The 27,591-nt window shown below is 42.9% G+C and overlaps 1 protein-coding gene across 1 annotated transcript in view; it reads left to right on the forward strand.

The window, feature by feature from the left end:
• Positions 1–27,591, forward strand: part of LOC128737614 (ubiquitin-conjugating enzyme E2 G2) — a 133,939-nt gene that overhangs the window by 81,728 nt on the left and 24,620 nt on the right. Inside the window, exon 4 of the mRNA XM_053832293.1 lies at positions 8,045–8,104. Coding sequence (XP_053688268.1) covers positions 8,045–8,104 — 60 coding nt within the window. The remainder of the gene's footprint in view (positions 1–8,044; positions 8,105–27,591) is intronic.

The raw sequence follows: 27,591 nt of genomic DNA on the forward strand, positions 1-27,591 counted from the left end.
TTTCAGCCACTTGTACATTTGTTTTCGATAAGGTTAAAAATCTCAGGCGAGCGAGTGTGAAAAGCATAGCATCGAAAGCTTACTCCACTGACGCAAGCCTACGCGAAACAACTGCTGGCACTGTATGCATACATTCTGCTACCTACACACTCGCGAGTGTACAGTCTCATATCAACTTTCTACACATCCCGCCCGTGAATCCAAAGCTCACGAGCTGTCCATAGGTCGTGAGCACGAGCGGCACACTAGGATGTATGGATACGGATTTTACTTTTCTTCTTCATTTTACACCCTCGCTTACACACGCGGGTAAGTGTGCGGGCCAATGCGAGCGATGATAGGTATCAACTGCTGATAACTAAATAGCAAAGCATTGCAAAGCCTAGGTGCTACATTCCGTTATCGAAACTTGACCTTCTGTTTTTTTAAACGACAGACTTTGCAGCCAGCTGTTTGAGTGCAGGACAATTGCAGGGCCAGTTGCTACGATTCTATTGACTCTAACAGCCTCTCCCAGTCGGGATTCGAACATATGACGACTGGCTTATTAGACCAGCAAACTTGTCGCAGTGCATGAGAATAGAAACAGAAAATGGGGATGGACGATTTACCAATTAATTTTGTGAAGATCATCTTACCGTTAGTTGTGCAGCACATTACATATTTATTTAATATGTTTATCGAACGGTCCACCTTTCCTGACTCCTGGAAACACGCGAAAGTCATACCGCTGAAGAAAAAAGCGCACCTGAACGATATCACTAATCTAAGACCAATAAGCATCCTCTGCGCGTTGTCAAAAGTGTTTGAGAAGCTTCTCAAGCAGCAAATGACATCTTACATGGAAGACAGTGGCTTACTGACGGACTACCAGGCTGGTTTCCGCAAAGGACAGAGCATCAAAACCGCAGTTCTAAGAGTGTACGATGATCTAGGAGCCATTGTTGATAAGAAAGGTGCGGGTATACTGTTGATGCTCGATTTTTCGAAGGCCTTCGATACCATTCCGCACAGCAAACTACTAGCCAAGCTATATACGCAATTCAACTTCTCTTCTGTTGCCGTGAGTCTGATAGAATCGTACCTGTGTGAAAGAAGACAGACTGTGTTTTGTGGTGGTTGCTGCTCCCGTAGTGTGGAAGTACCATCTGGAGTACCTCAAGGCTCAGTACTCGGCCCTCTACTATTCTGCTGTCATATCAATGATCTACCGACTGTGTTGAAGCACTGCTCTATTCAGATTTACGCCGATGATGTACAACTCTACGTCGGCGTACGCGGTCTCTGTGCACATGAGTTAGTCAGAATGATGAATGATGATCTCGAACGTGTTGCGGATTGGTCTCGACGGAATAAACTCTTTGTGAATCCTGCTAAGAGCAAAGCACTATTCATCACAAGCAGACGTCGAAGAGCTGGAAGTATCGTTTCACCAGTGCCTGGACTTCTTCTCGATGGTCAGAGTATCCCGTGGTCAGAAAGCGCCAGCAACCTGGGATTTATTTTTCAATGCGATCTGCAGTGGGATGGTTTGATAACACAACAATGTGGTAAAATCTATGCTAGCCTCCGAACGCTTTACTGTTGTACTTCCTCTGCATCGACTGCCGTTAAGCTGACGCTTTTTAAATCCTTGATCCTGCCGCATTTTCTATTTGGCGATGTCCTCCTCATCCGGCCCAGCGCAAGCTCCTTCGATCGATTACGTGTGGCACTAAACTGCTGTGTGAGATACGTGTATGGACTGAGCCGCTACGATCACGTGAGCCACCTGCAACAGAACCTCATCGGATGTCCGATAAAAAACTTCTACGCTCATAGATCGTGCGTCTTTCTGTGGAATCTGCTAAAAACTCAGGCCCCCAGTATTCTTCATCAGAAACTGATCCAAACTCGTGGACGCCGATTGCAAAACCTTGTGGTACCAGCCAACAACACTGCATGTTACGCTGCTTCACTGTTCGTTCGAGGTGTGGTAAGCTGGAACTCGCTACCGCCCGAAGTAAAACGTTCATCGTCGGAGGCAATGTTCAAGAGAGGCTGCATAAATTTTTGGAACCGTATAAACTAAAATATGACAAGACAATGTAATTATCGTGAATTAGTGTTAATTAGTTAATTAAATTATTATAATGATGTACCTTTTATTAGAACCGGAAGTAGCAATTTCAAAAAAGATATTAATCTTACGCTACTGGACAATAAACAAGTAAACAAGTAAACAAAAGAAATCCGAAAGAAATGCTCATGCTTATGTGTTCGTTAGAAGAAAATCGTGAGAGAAGATTGGACCACGCGAATGCGGGCTTCACAACACTACGTTTCAGTTTGCAAATTCTCATAATATGAAAAACAAAGCTTTTTTCCTCATTTAGACATATCTACCCCTCCCCTTGATTAGCTCTCCTCGGTCAGCGGCCCTTTTGTCTACAGCAATATGTACGTCTCTCCGAAGATAAAGAAAGAGAAACAAAGCCTTCCTTATATTGTTCTACTTCCGTAGTTGTGACCCTCCTATCTTTTCACACGCTCTTCATCTTATCTCCCAGCCACTTGTACAACTTCTAACAGACCAAATGCAAGATATTATTATTATTATTATTATTATTATTCTATATTTGAGAGGTTTTCAGCCTGCGGCTGGTTCGCCCCTTAATACAAGATGATCGCAGCTACTTTTACTTATTTGGACCTCTCCCCTCCCCCTCCCCCTTTTAGCGACCACCCCGCTTGTTGTTAACCCCCTGCGCTGATTCACTTATATGAAGAAACATGTACGCCAAGAACAGTCAAGGCGTTCCGTAGTTATGGCGCAACTCGTTTACTTTTATGTACTTAAATATGTCAAAACCACACATATTCAAAGTTGATTTATTTGAGATTGACAAAAATCCACTCTCCAATTTTTTGATATTATGCACAAAAAATCACGATCTTTCAAACGCAATCAACCGATTTTAATCCTGCTTGCACCTTTCTGAGATACTAACATTTGAAAACGGCCTATTTTTATCATAAAATTTAATATAAGTGTAGAAGTAAAGTAGATAGCCAATTTCTTTTTTCAACAAAAGTTGCGTCGCATTGAGCCTCAAAAGTCATCTGAAGAAGTGTTTTGCGAGAAATGCAAAATAAAAAAGTTATGGAGAAAAATCGCAAAATAGCAGCGTCACCCTAACTTGACTCAGGAAAATCGCGTTAATATGGAAACGGCTCGAGATAGAAATATTTCGTCTTCTGCAATATTACTCAAAATATTTCAAGCTATAAAATTGCTGAAGTGAATATCGCTCTATCTTGTCTCGTTTTGAAGATAATTTCTGGATCTTGGTTAATTTAAGGGTCACCCTAAAATAGCTCATGCCAAAAAAGCGGCATTCTAAATCAAGATTTTGTTGCTAAGACGTAAATAGTCTAAAATCAACGACTACTGAGTAAACAATTTTTTCCACCTAATTTGGCTTTCTGAACCACAGTGCATTGAAGCCTGCCAGTTGAGCGCGTACACGTACAATGTCGCTCTGTTGCATGAGCTCGTCGACAAGCTTCCGATAGGTTTTAAAATTGACTGGGCAAAACATCGTCGTAATCTATCACAAGTGCACCTAGCTGCGTTTTCCAAGTGGCTGTACGAGTTAGCTGAAATAGTCTGTCCAATCGCAGGTCTAACGTGCAGTGAAGCACAAAGCAGTCGGGGGAATAAGAAAAGTTTTGCTTTCGTAAATGCGCATAGTCAAGAAAGTTTTGACAGTTCGCCAGATAGATCATTACACCAAGAAATGACTCCATCCAGTTCACTCTGTGTAGAATGTGTTGTCTGTAGGGGAAATTGTACGACGTTGGAGAAATGCCAGCGATTCAACGACCTGTCGTATAACGCTCGTTGGGCGATTATAAAAGAATTCGCGCTCTGCCGAAAATGTCTCAAGAAGCACACAGGTACCTGTAAGTCTCACCAAGCATATGGAAAGAATGATTGTGCGTTCAAACACCACCAACTTCTTCACAATGACCAAGGAGATAGAGCGGAAACCTCAGTGGTAACGAGCAGTTATAATAGTTCCAGCTCAAATTCCAACTTAGTCGAGCAGAATACTTCCGAACGTGAGTGCAACATTCATCGTAATGGAACCAGCCAAGGGTTGTTCCGTGTTATTCCAGTTGTCATCCATGGCTCGAAAAAATCAATAAAAACGTTTGCCTTTCTGGATGACGGTTCTTCGACTACTTTGCTCGACACATCGCTAGCCCGGGAGTTAGATCTGCAAGGGAAACCAGAACCACTGCGTCTTAAATGGACTGGCAATAAGAGCCATTTGGAAAATAGGTCGCTGAAGCTCGACATTGAAGTGTGGCCAGTCTGGATCTTTTCCATCAAACAGTAGACATGCGAAAGCTGAGCGAACAGTATTCCCACTTAAAGGGTATCCCAATTGAGTCATACGAGAATGCTCAACCGCGAATCTTAATCGGAATCGATAACGCCAACCTCGCATTTCCGCTCAAGGGAAAAGAAGGCAAAATGCACGAGTCAGTCACAACAAAAATGTGTCAATCTCTCAAACGTTGAGCGATCACCACGAAGACAGTTTCCTAAGGAAACATTGCGAAGTTAATTTACCCGATTTCATATACAGGTTTTCTCCAAAACACGATCCTGAGTTGCTCAAAGGGCAAAGATTAAACGTGTTCTACCTGGAGGATTTGTTCGCACGAATCGACCAAGTAGGCATCGGCAATCGCGAGCGATATTGTCATCGAAATAACACCGTCGTTCAACGCAGCAAAGTAAGTTCCCAACTGTATAAGAATCAAAGGACTGTACCTCAACCTTCCTCAACGGCTGATCTTCATAAGATGCGATTGGCGACATTGACACGACGTTTTTGGGTTCTCGACCCTGATCACTTTGGTACCATAATTGTGGTGGTAGCGCGAACTGAATATCGGTGCGTGGTGCATATCACGTGCTTGGCTATACGGGCAGTAAACATAGTAGTTACACACCTGCTTGATCAAGTAGCTTCACCTACGTTCAAGTATTTCATGGCACGGCGTAGTATATTAAGAGAAATCACTATCGATCACGGCACAAACTGCACTGCAGCAGACAATGAACTTGAAGCGGCGAGCGAGGAACGTGGAGTTCAGAAAGATGAGTCAACGGCGTGCATGGTGCGCATCACGAATTGAAGCAAACACCTTCTGGCGACAACCGGTGCGAGACCACTTTCTTGAGCCAACAAAGCGAACGAGGTGGTGCAAAGTAGTCCTGTCGAAATTGGTGAACGACATTGTAGTCTCAGATAAGATGGACAGGTACGGTCAACGGTGGTCCAGACCCAGACGGGCGTCTATGAGCGTCCTGCGACGAAGTTTGCTGTTCATGAGATGCGACGCGAAGGCAAGTAAACCAAAGGTGTACCGGGGGGAATGTTGCGACTCGTCGGTCGGCGCGACCTACGGTAGCACAGCAACCCTGCGCACAGCACGCAAAGCAGGAGATATTTTTTATGGGGCAGCTCTCGGTGTGTCACTGTCATCAAACCTGCATCCGGCTGCCGGCATTCGATAAACAGTAAAACAAGATTAAAACGTACATGAAGTGAGGTGGTAAAAAATTATTATACATACACATTAATATTAGCTAAAAAGAGAATACGAGTTGCTTAAGTGCTAAATTAAAATTAAATAATATATTTCCTTGTAAAGCGCGAGCTAAAATCAAAATTACATCTAACTACCAGGTAGGGAAACTTCCATATAATTACATTAAACCGATTCTTACACTAACCTTAAAACTAGATACGTGGCTCACGTTTCACATGCATAAGTTGAAAGCAAGAAGAATTGAAGGAGTTAAATTGGAAAAGAGTTAATAGTTGACGGAAAAGATTAAAGGATAGAGTTGGAGAAGATAAGATCCGTTAGGCGAAAAGAAAGGAAGCTAAAAGGAGTAAAAGTACAACGTAATCCAAATATAATTAAAACTCAACTGCTTATATTATCTAAACAATTATAACAAAAACTTTGCAGGAAATTTTTAATCCTGGTAAATAAAACCTGATTATAAATTCGGAATCTGATTTGTTCCTGGTTGGCGTTGACAACAAGAACCTTTGCCTTCTTTAAGAAGGGGGGATCCCATACAAATGAAATACAAATTTCTTTATAACTCGCGAACTAATCAAGCAAATGGCACCAAATTTGGCATGTGGGGGTTTATGGAGACATGAATTTATTTTATGTTGGTTTGAGACCCCTCACCCCTGTGCTGTGATAGGAGGATGAGGACTCTCATATAAATAAAACAGAAATTTTTGCGTACAGTACTGGACAAAATAAAGTACGCACTTACCACATCTTGAAACTTTCATGCTTTTCTCATTATTTATAGTAGATATCTATTCATAGTGATCGAACAAAAATTAGCTTTATAGATGTACTTTCAGAAGATATTTTATACAGAGGCTTTATACTCCAGAGGTTTGGCGCTATATTTTTGAGCGAATTTAAGACGTTTGATCCTATACAAATTAATATTACTTAAAAACAAATATTGAATATGAAATAAACAAACCTGTAACATTTCGGATAAATGGCCTTCTTTGAGCAAATTCATTTTTAAATCCCATTTCCTTCAGTCTTCTACGAACAGTTCGTTCGGAAATATTTAAGTTCGTATTTTCTCGGATTACTCGGCTGGTAGAGAACGGATCTTTAGCCACTTTTCGACGAATCAGGCGATCATCACTGGTTGTAGTCCTCCGCTTTCTTCCTCTTTCAGTCCGGTCTTTCACGCTTCCAAGTTCCTCATATTTTTTCAATGTTTTTCGTACTCATGCCTCACTAATTTCATATCTTCGAGCAATTTCTCTATTCGAGAAACCTTCCTTACGATTTTTAACGATAAGTTTACGGATATCTTGACAAATTTGCTTTTTTGACATCGTACCAGATAAAAACGCGCACCAGTAATGAAAAATCAATCACAAACAATTTGTTTTGACACTTCGCTGCAGTGTGATGGCGAGGAAACTATTCGTATGCAGTAGGCGGCGTTGTGCAGTCATTATATTAGTAGTGCGTACTTTATTATGACCAACTAAAAATTGACTTTTTCTAGAACTATACAATAGCTTGATCAAAATAGCTAATGTTTATATTTAACGATACATAAATCGTTTAAAGCATTGAAAATACTACAATTTGTCCAAATATACCGAGTTAATATGTTTGACAATAAAAAAGATACCGCGTGTTATATAGTATGAGAGCGGGTGCGTACTTTATATTGTCCAGTACTGTATGTACCATATTTTCTGCTATGTAACAAGCGGTAAGCTGTAAAAGTAAACTAGTAAAACCTTCTCGGAGCAAAAGACAGTGAATCGACGCCGTTAACTTACGTGCCTGTTGCCATTCATGTCAAAAGAGAAGGACATTCGAATGACACGTCATAATTGCGATGAACGTGCTTTGGCTTTAATGTTATTTGTAACCAATGGCCCTTTTAAAAGTCACAAGCGAGTAAAAGTAAGATTATTGAAACATGTCAAGCTACGCATAATCATATTTAATACAATAATCTGTGGGCTGGTCATTCATTACTATTTCAACCTTTGTTTGCATCAACAAGTGATTTTTAAAAGAAATCTCTATGTCTCAATGGCTGCAGGCGTTGTACTTAGAAACCCCTGTCTACGTATTTTCAAAGCCACCATTGCATTCAATGAAGAATTGAATCTGAATATTTCGCTCTTCTCTTTAAACATTCACTTAAACAATGGCACTCACAGATTCTAATAAACATACTAATGCCAGAAATGTAGTTTACATTAGTCTTTCATCTAATGATCTGATATAATCCTACTTCACCCTTTCGTACAACCCTTAGAGCTGTATACCTTGTAGTTTTTATACCAGTTTTTAGGATAATTATTAATATATTTGCCGTCGCCACGTCGTCGAATTCACACCATAAACAATTACATATTAGAATGTTTTTTTAATGTCTTTAACATAGCTTTCATTATTTTTTCAGTTTTTGCAGATGGAAGAGTGTGTATTTCGATATTACATGCTCCTGGAGACGATCCACTTGGTGAGAAACTTTATTCAATAAAACCGGTCAACAATGATACATAACATTACATGCGTTACGTTTTTATGTTGCAATTATAAATTTGAAAGGTTTTCAAAAGTTTCTATTTCTTGGTTTTATATATATTACATTGTTGTGTTTCAAAGCTATTGCACCTGGCAGCAATTTTACGAGTCCTACGCAAATTCGTTTTTCAATAATAATTATCCTGTACTTACTAAATACATTGAAAATATGCTTGTCAAACAAGGAGGGGTGCAGTGGGGAGGCAATAACGAACGTTTCAAATTGCTAAATTGTAAACATATGTGGTAAACGCAGAAAATAACCACGCTAATAATTTTCGCGTGGGACTCTAAATAGGTGGAAACTCCGCAATATATTCTGGTAATTATTCATCAGTGTGGAAAGCAGGGCACAAGGAAATGTAGGTACTGTGAATGTTTTTCGTCATTCAAACATTCAGAAAAACCTACTAGCAGCAGGGACTACAAGCAAAAGAAGCGAACGTCATCAACAAAAACACTTACCGTCCAGACAATCACCCAAGGGCGGAAATTTGTCCATCTACAGGTTAACAACATTCCGCTACGACTACAACTGGATACCGGTTCCGACATAACGATCATTTCACACCGATCGTGGGTGAAGCTTAGTCGACCGACGACGGCAGCAGCTGTTTGCAGTGCCAAAACAGCATCAGGTGATCCGCTTCAACTGACGGCAGTGCTTCAATGCGACATTTCCCTTAACGGCATATCAAAACAGGGCAAATGCTTTGCCGCCAGTCCCAACGTTCAGCTAGACATCTTGGGTATAGATTGGATGGATTTGTTCGGATTATGGAGCCGGCCGATCGCATCTTACTGCAACCGTGTCATTAGTTTGCAATCTTGCATAGTGTCTACGCTGCAGTCTCGTTTTCCTGCAGTGTTTACGGCCAAGCTGGGCCTGTGTAACAAAACGCCAGTTCAACTTGTGCTGAAAGGCACTCCCAAGCCTGTCTTCAGACCCAAACGTCCGGTCGCTTACAGTATGGAAAGTGTGGTGGAGCAAGAACTTGTTCGCTTACAAAGCCTAGGTATCCTCAAGAAGGTGGATTTTTTCGACTGGGCGGCTCCCATCGTCGTTGTGCGTAAGTCGAACGGGACAGTCCGTATCTGTGCCGATTTTTCAACGGGGCTCGACAGTGTTCTTGAACCAAATCAATATCCCTCACCTCTGCTAGAGGATATTTTTGCCAAGATGGCCAACTGTCACGTCTTCAGCCACATAGACTTATCAGATGCGTATCTGCAGGTGGCAGTTGACAAAACTAGTCAACCATTGCTGACCATCAATACACATAAAGGGCTCTTCCAGTTTACCAGGTTGTCGCCTGGCATCAAATCAGCGCCAGGTTTGTTCCAACGATTGATGGATACATTGCAGTCGGTTACTTGGACGACATTTTAGTCGGCGGAGTATGGCTTCACAGTTCGAATGGATAAGTGCAATTTCGGAAAGAATGAAGTCAAATATTTAGGACATATTATGAACGCAGAGGGTATTAAACCAGATCCAGGCAAGATTTCTTCAATCGTTAATATGCCAGCACTGCATGATATTGATTATGGGAAGTACGTGAAGGAAATTCGTGCCCTGCGTCATCCCATGGACCAACTGCTCAAAGCGGATACAAAGTTTGTATGTTCGGCAGCGTGTCAAAAATCGTTTGATCGTGAAGTTCTTTAGTCTCCGCTATTGCTAACGCACTACAATCAGCAGCTCGAAATAATTGTGTCGGCGGATGCTTTACAGTTTGGGCTAGGGGCCCGAATTGCACATAAATTTCCTGACGGCACTGTTCGCACTATTTGTCATGCATCGCGTAGTTTGTCAGCATCCGAAAGTAAATACAGCCAAATTGAAAAGGAGGGCCTGGCATTAGTTTTTGCGGTAACTAAGTTTCACAGAATGCTGTTTGGTCGACGATTTATTCTGGAAACTAATCACAAGCCGCTCTTCTCGATCTTCGGATCTAAGAAGGGCATTCCTACGAACAGGCTTCAGAGATGGGCGCTTACTCTTCTGTTCTACGATTTTAAAATTCGTTACGTGTCTACGGAATGCTTTGGACATGCCGATGTACATTCAGCCACAAGAGGAGTTTGTTATGGCAACTATGGAGCTTGAGTCGACGGTCAAAAGCGTAGCCAATCAAGCGCTAACGGCCCTTCCGCTCTCATTTCAACAAATCATCGCAGCGACTGCAGCGGATGATAGTCTACAAGAAGTGGTTAAATTCATAAACAATAGATGGCCTTCACGGAAAATGAAAAACGCAGATCCGCAAATACAACAATTTTATCTGCGTTGTTGCGAAAGCAACTAAAGACTTTTCCAAATGTTTAACCGTTTATTTTAATAATATTCGTGTGAAGAACTTGGAGGTTAAATATTTCCTGCCAATTAAAGTTGGAATCAGCTTTACATAGTGTAAGAAAGTTTAGTATAGTATAACAATCATTTCTGCCGTTAATATTTCTTAGTTTCTAACTACAACTTACGTTTAGTGTCTTTAGTGTATAATTCATCAACTTTACTGGGAATTGTTTCTTAACACGTGAGTGCTGCAAAAATAGTTTTTAGTAAGCTAGGTTAGCTTTTAAGCTCAAAATCACTCATATAAATTCAATCAGTTACCTGCCGTAGGTTTAACTATACTGTAAGTAATTTTAATTTAAGTAATTAGTTGATTTCACTTTAGGGTTTTGTAGAATCTAGATCTTATCTTTAAAAAATATATTTAGGGATAATTATCGAATTTTAATTGCACGTACTTTCAGGAGTATTGCACTTACTTTGTCTCATCAGCTATTCTATAAGCAACTAATTGAACATGATTTTCTGTGGCAGTTGTGCATGACAGATAAAGGCAATTCGTCTAGACAATAAAGGTACGCGTTTATACAAATCTGAAGCAGTGTTAGTGGATATGGTATGTCGAGTCAATGAGGTATGGCACCTCATATCTTCACTACTGTTTTGGTGTTGATTCGCTGCGGCCATGTTCGCAACATGCGTCGTGACGCTTTGTCTATTGTAGATGGATGCATAATGTATGGCGAACGAGTGGTTATCCCACAGGTGTTTCGGAAGCGTGTACTTCAGCAGCTACACAAAGGTCACCCAGGTGTGGAACGAATGCGATCGATTGGACGTCAATATGTTTACTGGCCCAATATCGACGAAGATGTTACTAAAACCGTCAGTACTTGCAAATTTGTGCCAGCGTAGCCAAAACGGACAGAAAAACGCTGCTTTCATCGTGGCCTGTGCCGGAGAAAGCATGGCAGCGGGTTTATCTGGATTATGCTGGTCCTATGTCGGGGCAATACTACCTTATCCTAGTCGATTCTTTCTCTAAACGGCCAGAAGTAATTCAAACCAAGGATATCACTTCTGCAGCAACTATCCGTTTACATCGTGGTATCTTCGCAAGGTTCGGCGCACCGGAAACGTTAGTCACGGACAACGGTACACAATTTAAGAGTGAACAATTCGCATCATTCCGTACCACAAATGCTATTCAACACTTAAGGACCGCACCGTTTCACCCACAAAGCAACGGTCTCGCAGAGAGGTTCGTCGGTACCTTTAAAAGTGCAGTTCGCAAAATTAAAACCGGCGGAAAACCCATGGAGGAAGCTATCAACATGTTTCTGCTGTGCTACAGGTCAACGCCATGCCGTAATGCCCCAGAGGAAAGGCCCCGGCTGAAATTATGCTAGGTAGGGCTATCCGTACGTCGATGGAACTTCTCCGTCCACCTTCAGCAGTCAGCTGTCCAGAATTGTCTATGCACGAAGAACAATACAATCGCAAAGCACGGGGCTAAAACTCGGAGTTACCTCCCGCAGGACAACGTCTGCGCTAAGGTGTTCAGAAATAACAAATTGTTTTGGGAAGCTGGAACGGTAACCGAACGTGTCGGAAACGTGATGTACAACATTTGGCTGCCGGCAAAGCGAAGTCTGATCCGGTCTCATTGTAACCGATTGAGAAATCGTGATCAGGCAGAACAGCAGTAGCAGGGTAGGTAGCAACACACGGTGTTCAAAATACCGTTATTAAAAAATAAAATAGGCAATTTAAACGGAAAATGTCAGTTGGTTTGTATTGCCATCCTACCTCTGAGCCAATTTAAAAAAAATCGATCGACGAATTTTTGAGTTACGCCCTTTTGAAGTTTTAAAGGGCAGATTGCTCATATAAAGTAAATAAAAATCTTCAATTACACTTCCAAAATGAACGTAAATCACAGCCGGTATTGATTTTTTATGCAACATATACCCATTGCCAACCATTTTAGGAGTTTTACGCGGTATTGGGACTAACCGGAAATGTTCCGGATTAAGTTATCGCTGTGGAAAACAGTCAGCATCGAACATGAATTTACGGCTGACGCTTACGCCAGTAAAGTACTATTGTGCCTATATCGGGCTTTCAAAACGCTTTTTCTCGTGCTGAAATACGTTTTTCAATAATTCCGTAATTATCTACATGTAGCTGAAATATTCAGTGTTCTGTTCGTTATAAAATATTACTGCTACCTCTGGACATAAGAGAATTAATCGTCAAATAAATATTATTATATCGACGATACCAGTACCACAATTTGTGCTTCTGTGCTTTGTGTGCCAGCTGAAGTTGGGTAAAGGGCGCCGCCGCGCCGTACGGCGCGCGCTACACAATGACGACGGTGATATGCAGTGCTTGTGTGCAAAAAATCTCCTCTGAAAATGACCGTGTCTATTGTTTTGGTGGATGTGGCCAGATCCTCCACCAGAAATGTGCGAATTTAAGTGCCACCGGAGCAAAAGCAATGCTAGAAAACTCTGCTTTAAAATACATTTGCCATGGATGTCGTAGAAAACAAACCTCTTTAAATGATTTAGCAAAAAAATGCTCGGAAGTGATGGATCAAATAAAATCGCTCACTAGTGTTGTTGCCAACTTTGACTCAAAGTTAAAGAGTGAAATCGAATGCTTTGATAAACGTTTGTCCAGCCAGGTTACTGACATAATTAACAACAGTCTTGCTCAGTTTAAAGCGAACAATCTGGCTAGCAACCCATCAATTACGGTCACACCGATTAACGGCAATTCATCTTATGCCGATGTTACCCGTGTAGCACAAAATACCACGTCATACGATCTAGAAGTCGGTCAACTTCGCTCAGGTAAAAGACGTATTCCATCCAGCCCACAAAAGTCCCCGTTGGCTCAGCCCAGCAAACAACAACCTCAGTCTACTTCATCTGCTGTGAACAATAAATTGCCCGTTTCTAAAACCAAAACAGTGAGCGATTTGGAGCAGACTATTTCGTTTAAACCACTGAAAGACCAAACAGCAGATGCAACCAAACGTGAAATTGGTAATAAGTTGGACCCTATTGAATTTGCTGTTAAAAGTCTACGATGCAAAGATAACGGTGAGGTTATCGTAAGATGTGATTGCAAAGAGTCCGCTGAAAGAATGGTTGTTACTGCCAAAAACCGACTAGCCAATAATTACACTATTAGCATTGAATTGCCGCTTAAGCCGAGGGTAAAAATCGTTGGGCTTTCCGATGAAATATCTAAAGAGGATTTGGTCATGAAACTAAAGAGGCAGAATAATTTATCTAGCACTGCAGATTTGAAAATCATTCGCTTCCAAAACAATGACAAGCAGTCTATTCCCGTCACGGTCATCGTTGAAACTGATCCGAATGCTTTTGCACACTTGATCAATCTGAAATATGTTAACATTGTTTGGGACCGATGCAAGGTTACTGAGCATCTGATTTGCTGTCCCATATGTGGTGAATCGCATAATGTAAAAGATTGCCGAGCTGGTTTCCAAAAATGCGTGAACTATTGTAAATTTAACACTCTGCACAAGCTTACTGCTGATAATATGCTGGACACTTGTCACTCGGCCTGGAGCACGGTGTGCTCTCTCTATCAGAAGCGTTTGCGTAAAGCACGTTCGAGGATTGATTTTTCTGCATAGCAACTATTACCGATCGCTGACAAGTTACATTTATGTAACGCAATGGACCCGACATCTGGATATGCACATTCTGACGCTTACACTGGCGGCTTCGAGCTTGGATTCCGGTCTGGTGACGCAAAAACAACTCAGCTGCTCCCGGTTACATCATTCGATTCAGCATTAACTATCACTCTTGAAGGTAAAACACTAGTATATGTCCATCCGATGGATGATACTACACACCGTAATCGCCAAACATCTTTCCAGTCGAAACACTAGAGGGCTTCGTACCAAGGTTGACAACTTCTTTTTGGCTATGCTGGATGCGCAATACGATGTAATTGTTCTTACCGAGACATGGTTAAATGAGCAGTTTCTCTCAACCCAGCTCTTCGGCCATCGGTACACAGTGTATCGTAGGGATCGTGATGTAAAGGCGACTGGGAAAAAAGAGGTGGAGGAGTTCTCATTGCAGTATCAAATAAGCTGGGCTCAAAGTGCGTATCTGTATCTATTGATGCTGATCTAGAGTATTTATGGGTGCGTATTTTTACTGTTATTGCCAATGTCTGTATAGGGGTAGTTTACTTGCCGCCTGAATATGCTATCGATCATAATTACATAGAGCGATATGTTGAAAGCGTACGCCAAATTGTCGATTCCTTGGAAATTCACGATCTTCATTTGCTATTTGGGGATTTTAACCAGCCTAATCTGGTTTGGAAAGAAGGTGTTACTGGTTATTTATTTGCCCATCCAACCGAATCGTCATTCAGTAGATCCAGCTCCATTCTTATTGATGGCATGTCGCTACTCAACATGAAGCAACTGAATCACATCGTTAATTATAGAAATCACATTCTTGATTTAGTGTTTGCCAATGAAAATGCTTTAGAAGAGTGTAGTATCAGTGAAGTTGTTGAACCACTTATTGAACTGGACCCGTACCACCCTGCTCTACTCGTTTCACTGCGCTGTTCCGTTCCTGTCCCTCTTACCGAGCCAATTGAGAATGCTCAGTTTGATTTTCGAAGGACTGATTTTGCTGTTTTGCGCCGTGCGATCGCACAAGGTGACTGGGTGCCTTTATACAATGCCGTGAGTGTCGATGAAGCAGTATCTTACCTGAATAATACACTGCGAGCACTATCCTACATGTTCCCAAGCCTCGACCAAAACCTAACCCTGCTTGGTCAAACCGTCGTTTACGTGAATTAAAAAGTGGATGTGCGAGAGCTCTTCGACACTACTCGAATAATCGGAACCCGTACACGAAAAGAGAGTTTGTACTCGCAAGCAATGCTTATAGAGACTATAATCGTCAACTATATTCCCTACATGTTCTGCGAACTCAAAATGACTTGAAACGCAACCCCAAAAGTTTTTGGTCATTTGTGAACGGGAAACGAAAAACACTAGGTCTGCCATCGGTAATGTCTAACAACGATGATTTGGCAAGCTCTCCGCGTGAAATTTGTGAATTGTTTGCCGGGCACTTTGCCAGTGTATTTAAAAACGGATTTATTCCTGCACAGCAAATCGACGAGGCACTTCTGAATGTTGAACAGGGTATTTTAGAAATGCGGAATGTGACGTTTACGGAAGCAGACATTAAAAATGCGATCTACAAACTAAAATCATCGTGGCGGCCTGGACCGGATGGCATCCCACCGATTATTTTTAAAAAATGTTGTGATGCTCTTTGTGCACCTCTCACTGCTGTTTGTAACCAGTCCATATCGCAATTGACGTTCCCAGATGCCTGGAAGGAGTCCATCTTATTTCCTGTATACAAGAAGGGAGATCGTACTGATGTGGCCAACTACCGTGGAATTACATCTCTGAGCAGTGGCTCGAAACTGCTTGAAATCCTTATAAGTAAACAGCTGATGTACGAGGCAAAACGACACATCTCTTGTGATCAGCACGGATTCTACCCTGGACGATCCACTGTCACTAATCTAGCGGAATTTACATCATATTGCGTACGAAAAATAGAAAATGGTGCTCAAATTGACACAGTGTACACTGACCTGAAAGCTGCCTTCGACCGTGTGGATCACAATCTTCTTGTAGCTAAAATAGAGCGTATGGGTGCAGCGTCGAGCTTTGTTAACTGGTTGAAATCGTACTTAGTGAATCGCCGCCTCTCAGTAAAACTAGGTAACGCATCTTCTAGCGAATTTTGCAATCGATCTTGCGTACCACAAGGAAGCAATCTCGGGCCCCTTCTGTTTTCCTTATTATTTAACGACGTGTGTACTGTGCTTCCAAGAGGCTGTAGATTGCTCTACGCTGATGACCTGAAAATTTACGTACTGGTCAAATCATTTGAAGATTGCCAAACATTGCAGAAGCTCATCGATATCTTTGTGGAATGGTGTCGAAAGAATGAACTTTCTATTAGTGTGTGCAAGTGTTCGGTTATTTCCTTTAACCGTAAAAAAGAACCCATTACTTGGAGTTATCAAATCGGCAACGAGCGCTTGGAAAAAGTATATGCTGTTAAAGATCTAGGAGTGATACTCGACTCGCATCTTAACTTTCGGGAGCATTACTCCAACATTATATCCAAGGCCAATCAAAATTGGGGTTTTATATTTCGAGTGTCCAAAGAGTTCAGAGATCCGTATTGTTTACGCGCTTTGTACTATTCTATCGTTCGGTCTATCTTGGAATACGCTGCTGTAGTTTGGAGCCCTTACATTGGAATTTGGTCTTCCAGACTTGAGGCAGTTCAACGGAAATTTTTACGATACGCATTGAGACACCTTCCCTGGCAAAACCCTTCAGTGCTCCCGCCGTATCAAGACCGTTGTAAATTACTCGATATGGAAACTCTCGCCAAAAGGAGAAATATATGCTAGAAGTATATGCTGTTAAAGATCTAGGAGTGATACTCGACTCGCATCTTAACTTTCGGGAGCACTACTCCTACATTATATCTAAGGCCAATCAAAATTTGGGTTTTATATTTCGAGTGTCCAAAGAGTTCAGAGATCCGTACTGTTTACGCGCTTTGTACTATTCTATCGTTCGGTCTATCTTGGAATACGCTGCTATAGTTTGGAGCCCTTACATTGCAATTTGGTCTTCCAGACTTGAGGCAGTTCAACGGAAATTTTTACGATACGCATTGAGACACTTTCCCTGGCAAAACCCTTCAGTGCTCCCGCCGTATCAAGACCGTTGTAAATTACTCGATATGGAAACTCTCGCCAAAAGGAGAAATGTTGATAGGATACTCTTCATCAGGAAAGTTTTGCTGGGCAAATTGGACTCTCCAAATATCCTTGCTCAAATTAACATAAACGCTGCTCCACGTGCCCTTCGCAACTCAGATTTTCTTCGGCTGGATTTTAGAAGAACTGATTACGGACAAAATGAGCCAATCAGAGCTACGTGTTGTATGTTTAATCGTGTGTATAGTTACTTTGATTTTAATTATTCTGCTAATTGTTTTCGAAATCGCTTGCAAAGTTTGAATGTAATCTAGTTAGCCTGTTAGTAGTAATTTAGTATGTTTTATTCATGTAGACACTGTAGTCAGATGGATCAATGTTAATAAATAAATAAATAAATAAATAAATAAATAAAATAAATAAATGAACAAATACTTATCATGGAACATCTCAAATTACGCCAGAATTTCAAAACTAGATCACTGACAGTCAGATCAACTACACCCAGACAAGTGGCCAATTTCGTCCATGAACAAAAACCTATCGTGCGATACCTTAAATGACACTAGAATTCAATAACTAGATCAATGGAAGCCAAATCTGCTATCTAGGGTTAGATTTGGTCATATCTGGACATATTTGGGGGACCCCAGGAGCCCCTGGGAAGTCAATAACACAATGTGGTACGTTTTTGATAATAAGGACATGTTCGGAATTGGCCATTGTGGTTCTTGGTACTCAATTTGGCTTACTTGGATCTATTTTAAAAGTTTTAGTGTAAATTAAGGTGTTGTATGATGAGTTTTTGTTCATGTTCGAAATTGATCATTTCCCTGGGTTTTCCGGAGTTCCCCAGACATGTCCAGATATGACCAAACCTGAGCCTAGATAGCAAAATTGGCTTTCATTGATCTAGTTATTAAATTCTAGCGTGATTTAAGGTGCCACACGATAAATTTTTGTTTATGGTCAAAACTGGCCACTGGTCCCGGTGTTCCCGGAAGTCCCCGTAACTTGTCTATATATAACCAACGTGGCGCTAGGTAGTTGATCTGATTGTCAGTGATCTAGTTTTTAAATTCTGGTGTAATTTGGGGTGTCGCAAGATAAGTAATTGTTCGTGTTCGATACTGGCTATTTCCCACAGCGATAACTTAATCCGAAACATTTCCGGTTAGTTCCAATATCGCGTAAAACTCCTAAAATGGTCGGCAATGGGCATATGTTGCATAAAAAATGAATACCAGTTGTGATTTACGTTCATTTTGGAAGTGTTATTGAGGATTTTTATTTACTTTATATAAGTAATCTGCCATTAAAATTTCAAAAGGGCGTAACTCAAAAAATCGTCGATCGATTCTTTTAAAAATTGGCTCAGAGATGTAGGATGGCAATACAAACCAACTGGCATTTTCCGTTTAAATTGCCTATTTTATTTTTTAATAACGGTATTTTAAACACCGTGAACAAGCTAAGGATACGCACATTCCATTAAGCATACTACTGGATAGTTATGGAGTTTCTAGCGCAAGTGTTCCTCGCCAGTCTTTGAGGGTACGAAGACCACCTGCGAGGTACGGTCCGTATCACCTGTACTAAAAAGGGGGAGGTGTTGGATGGCCCCTCCGCTAACCGATACTTTCTCCACACTGGCTCATCAGTTGACATACCTGTCAGCTGCAATAGACGTTATCATGAGTATCAGCGGTCAAAGGTCGACGTCAGTCTTATACGACTCACACGCGTCTATTTATTTATTTATTTATTTTCTGAGAGAATAACTCTCAGTTTGTTTACAGTTTCTCTTACGTTACGTTACGTTTCGTTACGTTTGGGCACGACGGCCCAAAATTAGAATTTATAACTAATCCACACGATCAGTGTGTGTGTGTGTGTTTTTTTTTTTTTTTTTAACGAGTAGGGAAATCTGTTATCAGACACCTGAGAAGACAGCTCAGGGAGTGGGGTTTAGTATCCCGTGAAGATCGTGAAGATCCAGACCCACTAAAACCCTACTCGAGTCTCCAGCCTCAATCCCCCCTGGAACCACCTTATCGGTATTACTTCAGGGAGGGGCTATTGTGCTTAACGCACGCTCTTAGATAACTACTGGACTATGGTAGTTAGGCTGTTTATTCGCCGTTGATCGGCTTTCCAGCGATTTTGTAGCTCAAGTACGATCTGGGTAGCAGCCGCATTGACCGCACCCCAGACGTCCGAGCTAGAACACATCCTTTCGACTAAGTTATCCGGAGTAGTGTCCTGTCCGCTAACTGCCATCATGTTGCTTCTCACGCCCTCGAAACGAGGGCATATGAAGAAAGCATGTTCTGCAGTTTCCTCAACGTCCGCGCATTCGGGACACTCGGGGGACTCCGCATGCCCAAATTTGTGCAGATACTGTCTAAAACAACCATGCCCTGACAGAATCTGTGTCAGGTGGAAGTTGACTTCGCCATGACGCCTGTTGACCCATCCGGATAGTTCCAGGATAAGTCTATGTGTCAACCGGCCTTTTGTGGAATCAGACCATGCCCGCTGCCATGTGATCATCGAGTCCGATCTTGTGGTACTCCGTATGCCTCTAGTTCCACGTTGGTTGAAGCACTCTACGTCCTCGCTGATGATGATACCAATAGGCATCATACCCGCTAAGACGCAGATTGCGTCATGTGAAACTGTGCGGTACGCACTCGCCACTCTTAAGCACATGAGACGATAGGTGCTTTCCAGCTTGGCTAGATAGCTTTTGGTACCTAACGCCGATGACCACACCGGCCCGCCATACCTGAGTATGGACTGGACCACGTTGGCTAAAAGCCTTCGCTTGCTGCCATATACCGCAGAGCTATTAGACATCATACGAGACAATGCCGAAATAGCTGTGGAAGCCTTCTTGCAAGCATAGTCGACGTGGCTCCCGAACTTGAGCTTGTCGTCGACCATGACTCCAAGGAGTTTTAAGAACCGCGTTGACGAAATAGTGCAGTCCCCGACACTGATATTTGCTTGCTGCACCGACTTGCGGTTGTTAACCACGATAACCTCCGTTTTATGATACGCTAGGTCCAGTTTCCTGGATCGCATCCAATCTTCAACAATGCTTATAGAGTGGGCAGCCGTCAACTCAACCTCTCTGATAGATTCACCGTAGACTTCCAAGGTGATATCGTCCGCAAAGCCGACAATCGCCACCCCTACCGGAAACTTTAGCTTCAACACCTCGTCATACATGACGTTCCACAACACCGGGCCCAGTATGGAACCTTGCGGAACCCCTGAGGTGATTGGAACGCATTTCTGACCCTCCTCCGTGTTGTAGCATAGCACACGATTCTGGAAATAATTTTCCAGAATTCTGTACAGCGACACCGGCACTTGGTCGTTCCGAAGCGAGCTGGCTATGGAGTCCCAGCTAGCGCTATTAAACGCATTTCTCACGTCGAGCGTGACAACTGCGCAATAACGAATACCTGTCCTCTTGGGCTGGATTGCCACCTCGGCTGTCTTAGTGACAGACAAGATGGCATCCACCGTAGATTTGCCTTTTCGGAAGCCGAATTGGTTCCTTGACAGACCGTTTGTACCCTCCGTGTACTGTACGAGTCTGTTAAGGATAACCCTCTCCAGCACCTTGCCGGCAGTATCGAGTAGACAGATCGGCCTATATGACGAGGGGACACCCGGAGGTTTTCCCGGCTTCGGCAATAGGACCAGGTTCTGTCGCTTCCATCTGTCCGGGAAGTGGCCAGCTTCCAGGCATCTATTCATTACTGCCCCGAATAATTCGGGAGCCTCTAAAATAGCCGCTTTAATGACCATATTCGGGATACCGTCTGGCCCCGGTGCCTTGCTCACCTTTAGGGATTTAGCGATATCAATGAGTTCCTTGTTCGTAACCGTCACTTCCTCCCCGATCTCCAAACCGCCGTCGCCCACGTTACTTTGGATGTTCGGCTGGGAGGCCGACCATCCTACGCTATGGTCTGAGATACTGGAACGTCGGCCGTGGGACGACTCAGCGGCCTGGGGCCAGGGCCTTGGCTCGTGGCGCGGAAAGAGGCCCTCGATGATCCGCTCCAGCATCTCTGGCGATTGCTCTGCGGGCGCCATCACACCCTTGGTCTTTGCCATTACGACTCTGTAGGCATCATACCACGGGTTCGCATTGGCACTAGCACATAACCTTTCAAAGCAGTCTCGTTTACTAGCTTTTATCCCGCTCTTAAGCGCTGCGCGTGCAGCAACAAGTGCTACTCGACATTCAGCCCTGCTTTCATCCGAACGAGCTCTTTGCATAATTCTCCTCGCACGAAAGCACGCTCCGCGGAGTTCCGCAATTTCATCTGTCCACCAGTAAGCCGGTGACCTGCCATACCTAGGACGACCTTTCCTAGGCATGGTAGCGTCACATGCTCGCGACAGTACCTCAACCAAATGATCAGCGTTCGGATCGGGCATACCGCGATCACCGCACTCTCTCCGGATCGCTTCCACAAATACTTCGGGATCGAAGTATGATGTCTTCCATCCACGGGTGGTTGGAGTGTTGGCCCTACTCGCCGCCTGCCGCCTCGTTATCTGACCGACACCATAGCGGACCGCCTGGTGGTCACTGTGAGTGTAGCCATTATCTACCCGCCAGTCTCCTATCAGACCAGGACTGCCGAAAGTCACGTCGATGATAGACTCCGCACCGTTCCTACTGAAGGTACTTGTGTTGCCGACGTTGGCCAGATCTACGTTGAGCTTTGCCAGAGCTTCAAGCAGAATCCGACCCCTATGGTTCGTGCGACGACTTCCCCACTCTACCGCCCAAGCGTTAAAGTCGCCCGCCACAACCACCGGCCTTAAACCAGTCAGCACAACTGATACTCGGTCTACCATCCGCGTAAACTGCTCGATAGACCAACTCGGCGGAGCATAACAACTGCAGTAGAACACTCCACCCACTTTGGCAACCGCAAATCCCTCGTCTGCAGTTGACGCAACCTCCTGAACCGGGAACCTGCTTGTTGTCCATATAGCCGCCGTCGCAGACCTATCCGAGACCCAGTTGCCGTTTCCGGCAGGGACGCGATATGGATCCGAGACTATGGCAATGTCCATTGCTGACTCAGAAACTGCTTGGTGTAACAGCTGCTGAGCTGTGCTGCAGTGGTTCAGGTTGAGTTGTGTCACTTGCACTATGAACGTGGCTTAGTCATGGAACATCTCAAATTACGCCAGAATTTCAAAACTAGATCACTGACAGTCAGATCAACTACACCCAGACAAGTGGCCAATTTCGTCCATGAACAAAAACCTATCGTGCGATACCTTAAATGACACTAGAATTCAATAACTAGATCAATGGAAGCCAAATCTGCTATCTAGGGTTAGATTTGGTCATATCTGGACATATTTGGGGGACCCCAGGAGCCCCTGGGAAGTCAATAACACAATGTGGTACGTTTTTGATAATAAGGACATGTTCGGAATTGGCCATTGTGGTTCTTGGTACTCAATTTGGCTTACTTGGATCTATTTTAAAAGTTTTAGTGTAAATTAAGGTGTTGTATGATGAGTTTTTGTTCATGTTCGAAATTGATCATTTCCCTGGGTTTTCCGGAGTTCCCCAGACATGTCCAGATATGACCAAACCTGAGCCTAGATAGCAAAATTGGCTTTCATTGATCTAGTTATTAAATTCTAGCGTGATTTAAGGTGCCACACGATAAATTTTTGTTTATGGTCAAAACTGGCCACTGGTCCCGGTGTTCCCGGAAGTCCCCGTAACTTGTCTATATATAACCAACGTGGCGCTAGGTAGTTGATCTGATTGTCAGTGATCTAGTTTTTAAATTCTGGTGTAATTTGGGGTGTCGCAAGATAAGTAATTGTTCGTGTTCGATACTGGCTATTTCCCACAGCGATAACTTAATCCGAAACATTTCCGGTTAGTTCCAATATCGCGTAAAACTCCTAAAATGGTCGGCAATGGGCATATCTATACCTATAAAGAAGGATTTCTGTCTGTCTGTCTGTCTGTCTGTCTGTCTGTCTGTCTGTATGTTCCTTATAGAATCGAAAACTATTGAACCAATCGGCATGAAAATATGCATGTAGAGGTTTTTTGGGGCCAGGAAAGGTTTTAGTGATGGTTAGAAACCCCTCCCTCCACTAAGAGGGGGGGCTCCCATACAAATGAAACACAAATTTCTGGATAACTCGACAACTAATCAAGCAAATACAACAAAATTTGGCATGTGGGTGTTTCCGGTGACAAGAATTTATTCTATGGTAAATTGAGATCCCTCCCCTCTTTATAAGGGGAATTATAACTCCTCTCCTCTTTAAAAGGGGGGGCTTCCATACAAATTTCCTCATAACTCGAGAACTAATCAAGCAAATGAACCAAATTTGGCATGTGAAGGTTTTGGAGGGCAAGAATATTTTCTATAGTAAATTAGGACCCCTCCCCACTTTAAGAGGGAGGGCTCCTGTACCAAAGAAACACAATTTTCCTCATAACTCAAGAACTAATCAAGCAAATGGAACCAAATTTGACACGTGGGTGTTTTTGGAGACAAAAATTTTTTCTATGATGAACTGGGACCCCTCCTCACTTTAGGAGGGGGGGCTCCTATACAAATGAAAAACAAATTTCCTCATAACTCGAGAGATAATCAAGCAAATGAAACCAAATTTGGCATGTGAAAGTTTTCGAGGGCAAGAACATTTTCTATGGTGAATTAGGACCCCTCCCAACTTTAAGAGGGGGGGCTCCCATACAAACGAAATACAAATTTCCTCATAACTCGAGAGCTAATCAAGCAAATGGAACAAAATTTGGCACGTGGGTGTTTTTGGAGACAAAATTTTTTTCTATGATGAATTACGACCCCTCCCTGCTTTAGGAAGGGGGGCTCCTATACAAATGAAATGCAAATTTCCTCATAACTCTAGAATTAATCAAGCAAATGGAACCAAATTTGGCATGTGAAAGTTTTCTAGGGCTTGAATATTTTCTATGGTGAATTAGAACCCCTCCCTACTTTAAGAGGGGGGGCTCCTATACAAACGAAATACAAATTTCCTCATAACTCGAGAACTAATTAAGCAAATGGAACCAAATTTGACACGTGGGTGTTTTTATAGACAAAAATTTTTTCTATGATGAACTGGGACCCCTCCTCACTTTAGGAGGGGGAGCTCCTGTACAAATGAAATACAAATTTCCTCATAACTTGAGAGCTAATCAAGCAAATGAAACCAAATTTGGCATGTGGAGGTTTCTGGAGGCAAAAATATTTTCTATGGTGAATTAGGACCCCTCCCAACTTTAAGAGGGGGTGCTTCTACACAAATAAAATACAAATTTCCTCATAATTCGAGAACTAATCAAGCTAATGGAACCATATTTGGCATGTGGGTGTTTTTGGATGCAACCATTTTTTCTATGATGAATTAGGACCCCTTACCTTTTTAGGAGGGGAGGCTCTCATACAAACGAAATACAAATTTCCTCATAACTCTAGAACTAATCAAGCAAATGGAACCAAATTTATCATGTGGGTGTTTTTGTAGGCAAGAATATTTTCTATGGTAGATTTTCTATGGATTTCCCCACTTTAAGAGGGGGTGGGCTCCTATACAAATGAAAAACAAATTTCCTCATAACTCGAGAACTAATCAACCAAATGGAATCAAATTTGACATGTAAGTGGTTTTGGACGCAAGATTTTTTTCTATGGTGAATTGAGACTCCTCTCTTCTTTCGAAAGCGAGTTATGGCCCATCTCCCCTTTAAGAGGGTGGGCTTCCATACAAATGAAATGCAAATTTCCTCTTATCTCGAGAACTAATCAATCAAATGGAACCAAATTTGGCATGTGGGAGATTTTGGAGTCTTGAATTCATTTTACGATAGTTAGAGACCTCTCACCCCTGTGGTAGGGGGATATGAACTCTCATACAAATAAAACAGAAATTTTTGCGAAACTCAAAAACTAATCGAACTCGAGAAATTCGAGACTCTTCCATAAAACATTAGTCAATACAAGGCCACAAAAACTATCTATAGTAACACTAGATCATTCAGGACGAGACGGTCGCGAGTGTTGCCGGTGACCCGCCATCGGAAGCGCCGCCCACTGGGGGGCTTGCAAAATTCGAGATTGTGACAAAGATCATCCGAGATTCATGATTTATGTACAACACAGGTTGCCCTTGCCCTGTAATTTGTGGCAATACGAGGTTTGTCGGGTCAGCTAGTGTTGCATAAAAAATGAATACCAGTTGTGATTTACGTTCATTTTGGAAGTGTTATTGAGGATTTTTATTTACTTTATATAAGTAATCTGCCATTAAAATTTCAAAAGGGCGTAACTCAAAAAATCGTCGATCGATTCTTTTAAAAATTGGCTCAGAGATGTAGGATGGCAATACAAACCAACTGGCATTTTCCGTTTAAATTGCCTATTTTATTTTTTAATAACGGTATTTTAAACACCGTGAACAAGCTAAGGATACGCACATTCCATTAAGCATACTACTGGATAGTTATGGAGTTTCTAGCGCAAGTGTTCCTCGCCAGTCTTTGAGGGTACGAAGACCACCTGCGAGGTACGGTCCGTATCACCTGTACTAAAAAGGGGGAGGTGTTGGATGGCCCCTCCGCTAACCGATACTTTCTCCACACTGGCTCATCAGTTGACATACCTGTCAGCTGCAATAGACGTTATCATGAGTATCAGCGGTCAAAGGTCGACGTCAGTCTTATACGACTCACACGCGTCTATTTATTTATTTATTTATTTTCTGAGAGAATAACTCTCAGTTTGTTTACAGTTTCTCTTACGTTACGTTACGTTTCGTTACGTTTGGGCACGACGGCCCAAAATTAGAATTTATAACTAATCCACACGATCAGTGTGTGTGTGTGTGTTTTTTTTTTTTTTTAACGAGTAGGGAAATCTGTTATCAGACACCTGAGAAGACAGCTCAGGGAGTGGGGTTTAGTATCCCGTGAAGATCGTGAAGATCCAGACCCACTAAAACCCTACTCGAGTCTCCAGCCTCAATCCCCCCTGGAACCACCTTATCGGTATTACTTCAGGGAGGGGCTATTGTGCTTAACGCACGCTCTTAGATAACTACTGGACTATGGTAGTTAGGCTGTTTATTCGCCGTTGATCGGCTTTCCAGCGATTTTGTAGCTCAAGTACGATCTGGGTAGCAGCCGCATTGACCGCACCCCAGACGTCCGAGCTAGAACACATCCTTTCGACTAAGTTATCCGGAGTAGTGTCCTGTCCGCTAACTGCCATCATGTTGCTTCTCACGCCCTCGAAACGAGGGCATATGAAGAAAGCATGTTCTGCAGTTTCCTCAACGTCCGCGCATTCGGGACACTCGGGGGACTCCGCATGCCCAAATTTGTGCAGATACTGTCTAAAACAACCATGCCCTGACAGAATCTGTGTCAGGTGGAAGTTGACTTCGCCATGACGCCTGTTGACCCATCCGGATAGTTCCAGGATAAGTCTATGTGTCAACCGGCCTTTTGTGGAATCAGACCATGCCCGCTGCCATGTGATCATCGAGTCCGATCTTGTGGTACTCCGTATGCCTCTAGTTCCACGTTGGTTGAAGCACTCTACGTCCTCGCTGATGATGATACCAATAGGCATCATACCCGCTAAGACGCAGATTGCGTCATGTGAAACTGTGCGGTACGCACTCGCCACTCTTAAGCACATGAGACGATAGGTGCTTTCCAGCTTGGCTAGATAGCTTTTGGTACCTAACGCCGATGACCACACCGGCCCGCCATACCTGAGTATGGACTGGACCACGTTGGCTAAAAGCCTTCGCTTGCTGCCATATACCGCAGAGCTATTAGACATCATACGAGACAATGCCGAAATAGCTGTGGAAGCCTTCTTGCAAGCATAGTCGACGTGGCTCCCGAACTTGAGCTTGTCGTCGACCATGACTCCAAGGAGTTTTAAGAACCGCGTTGACGAAATAGTGCAGTCCCCGACACTGATATTTGCTTGCTGCACCGACTTGCGGTTGTTAACCACGATAACCTCCGTTTTATGATGCGCTAGGTCCAGTTTCCTGGATCGCATCCAATCTTCAACAATGCTTATAGAGTGGGCAGCCGTCAACTCAACCTCTCTGATAGATTCACCGTAGACTTCCAAGGTGATATCGTCCGCAAAGCCGACAATCGCCACCCCTACCGGAAACTTTAGCTTCAACACCTCGTCATACATGACGTTCCACAACACCGG

The sequence above is a fragment of the Sabethes cyaneus genome, chromosome 1, assembly GCF_943734655.1.
Source record: "Sabethes cyaneus chromosome 1, idSabCyanKW18_F2, whole genome shotgun sequence".
Taxonomy (NCBI): Eukaryota; Metazoa; Arthropoda; class Insecta; order Diptera; family Culicidae; genus Sabethes; species Sabethes cyaneus.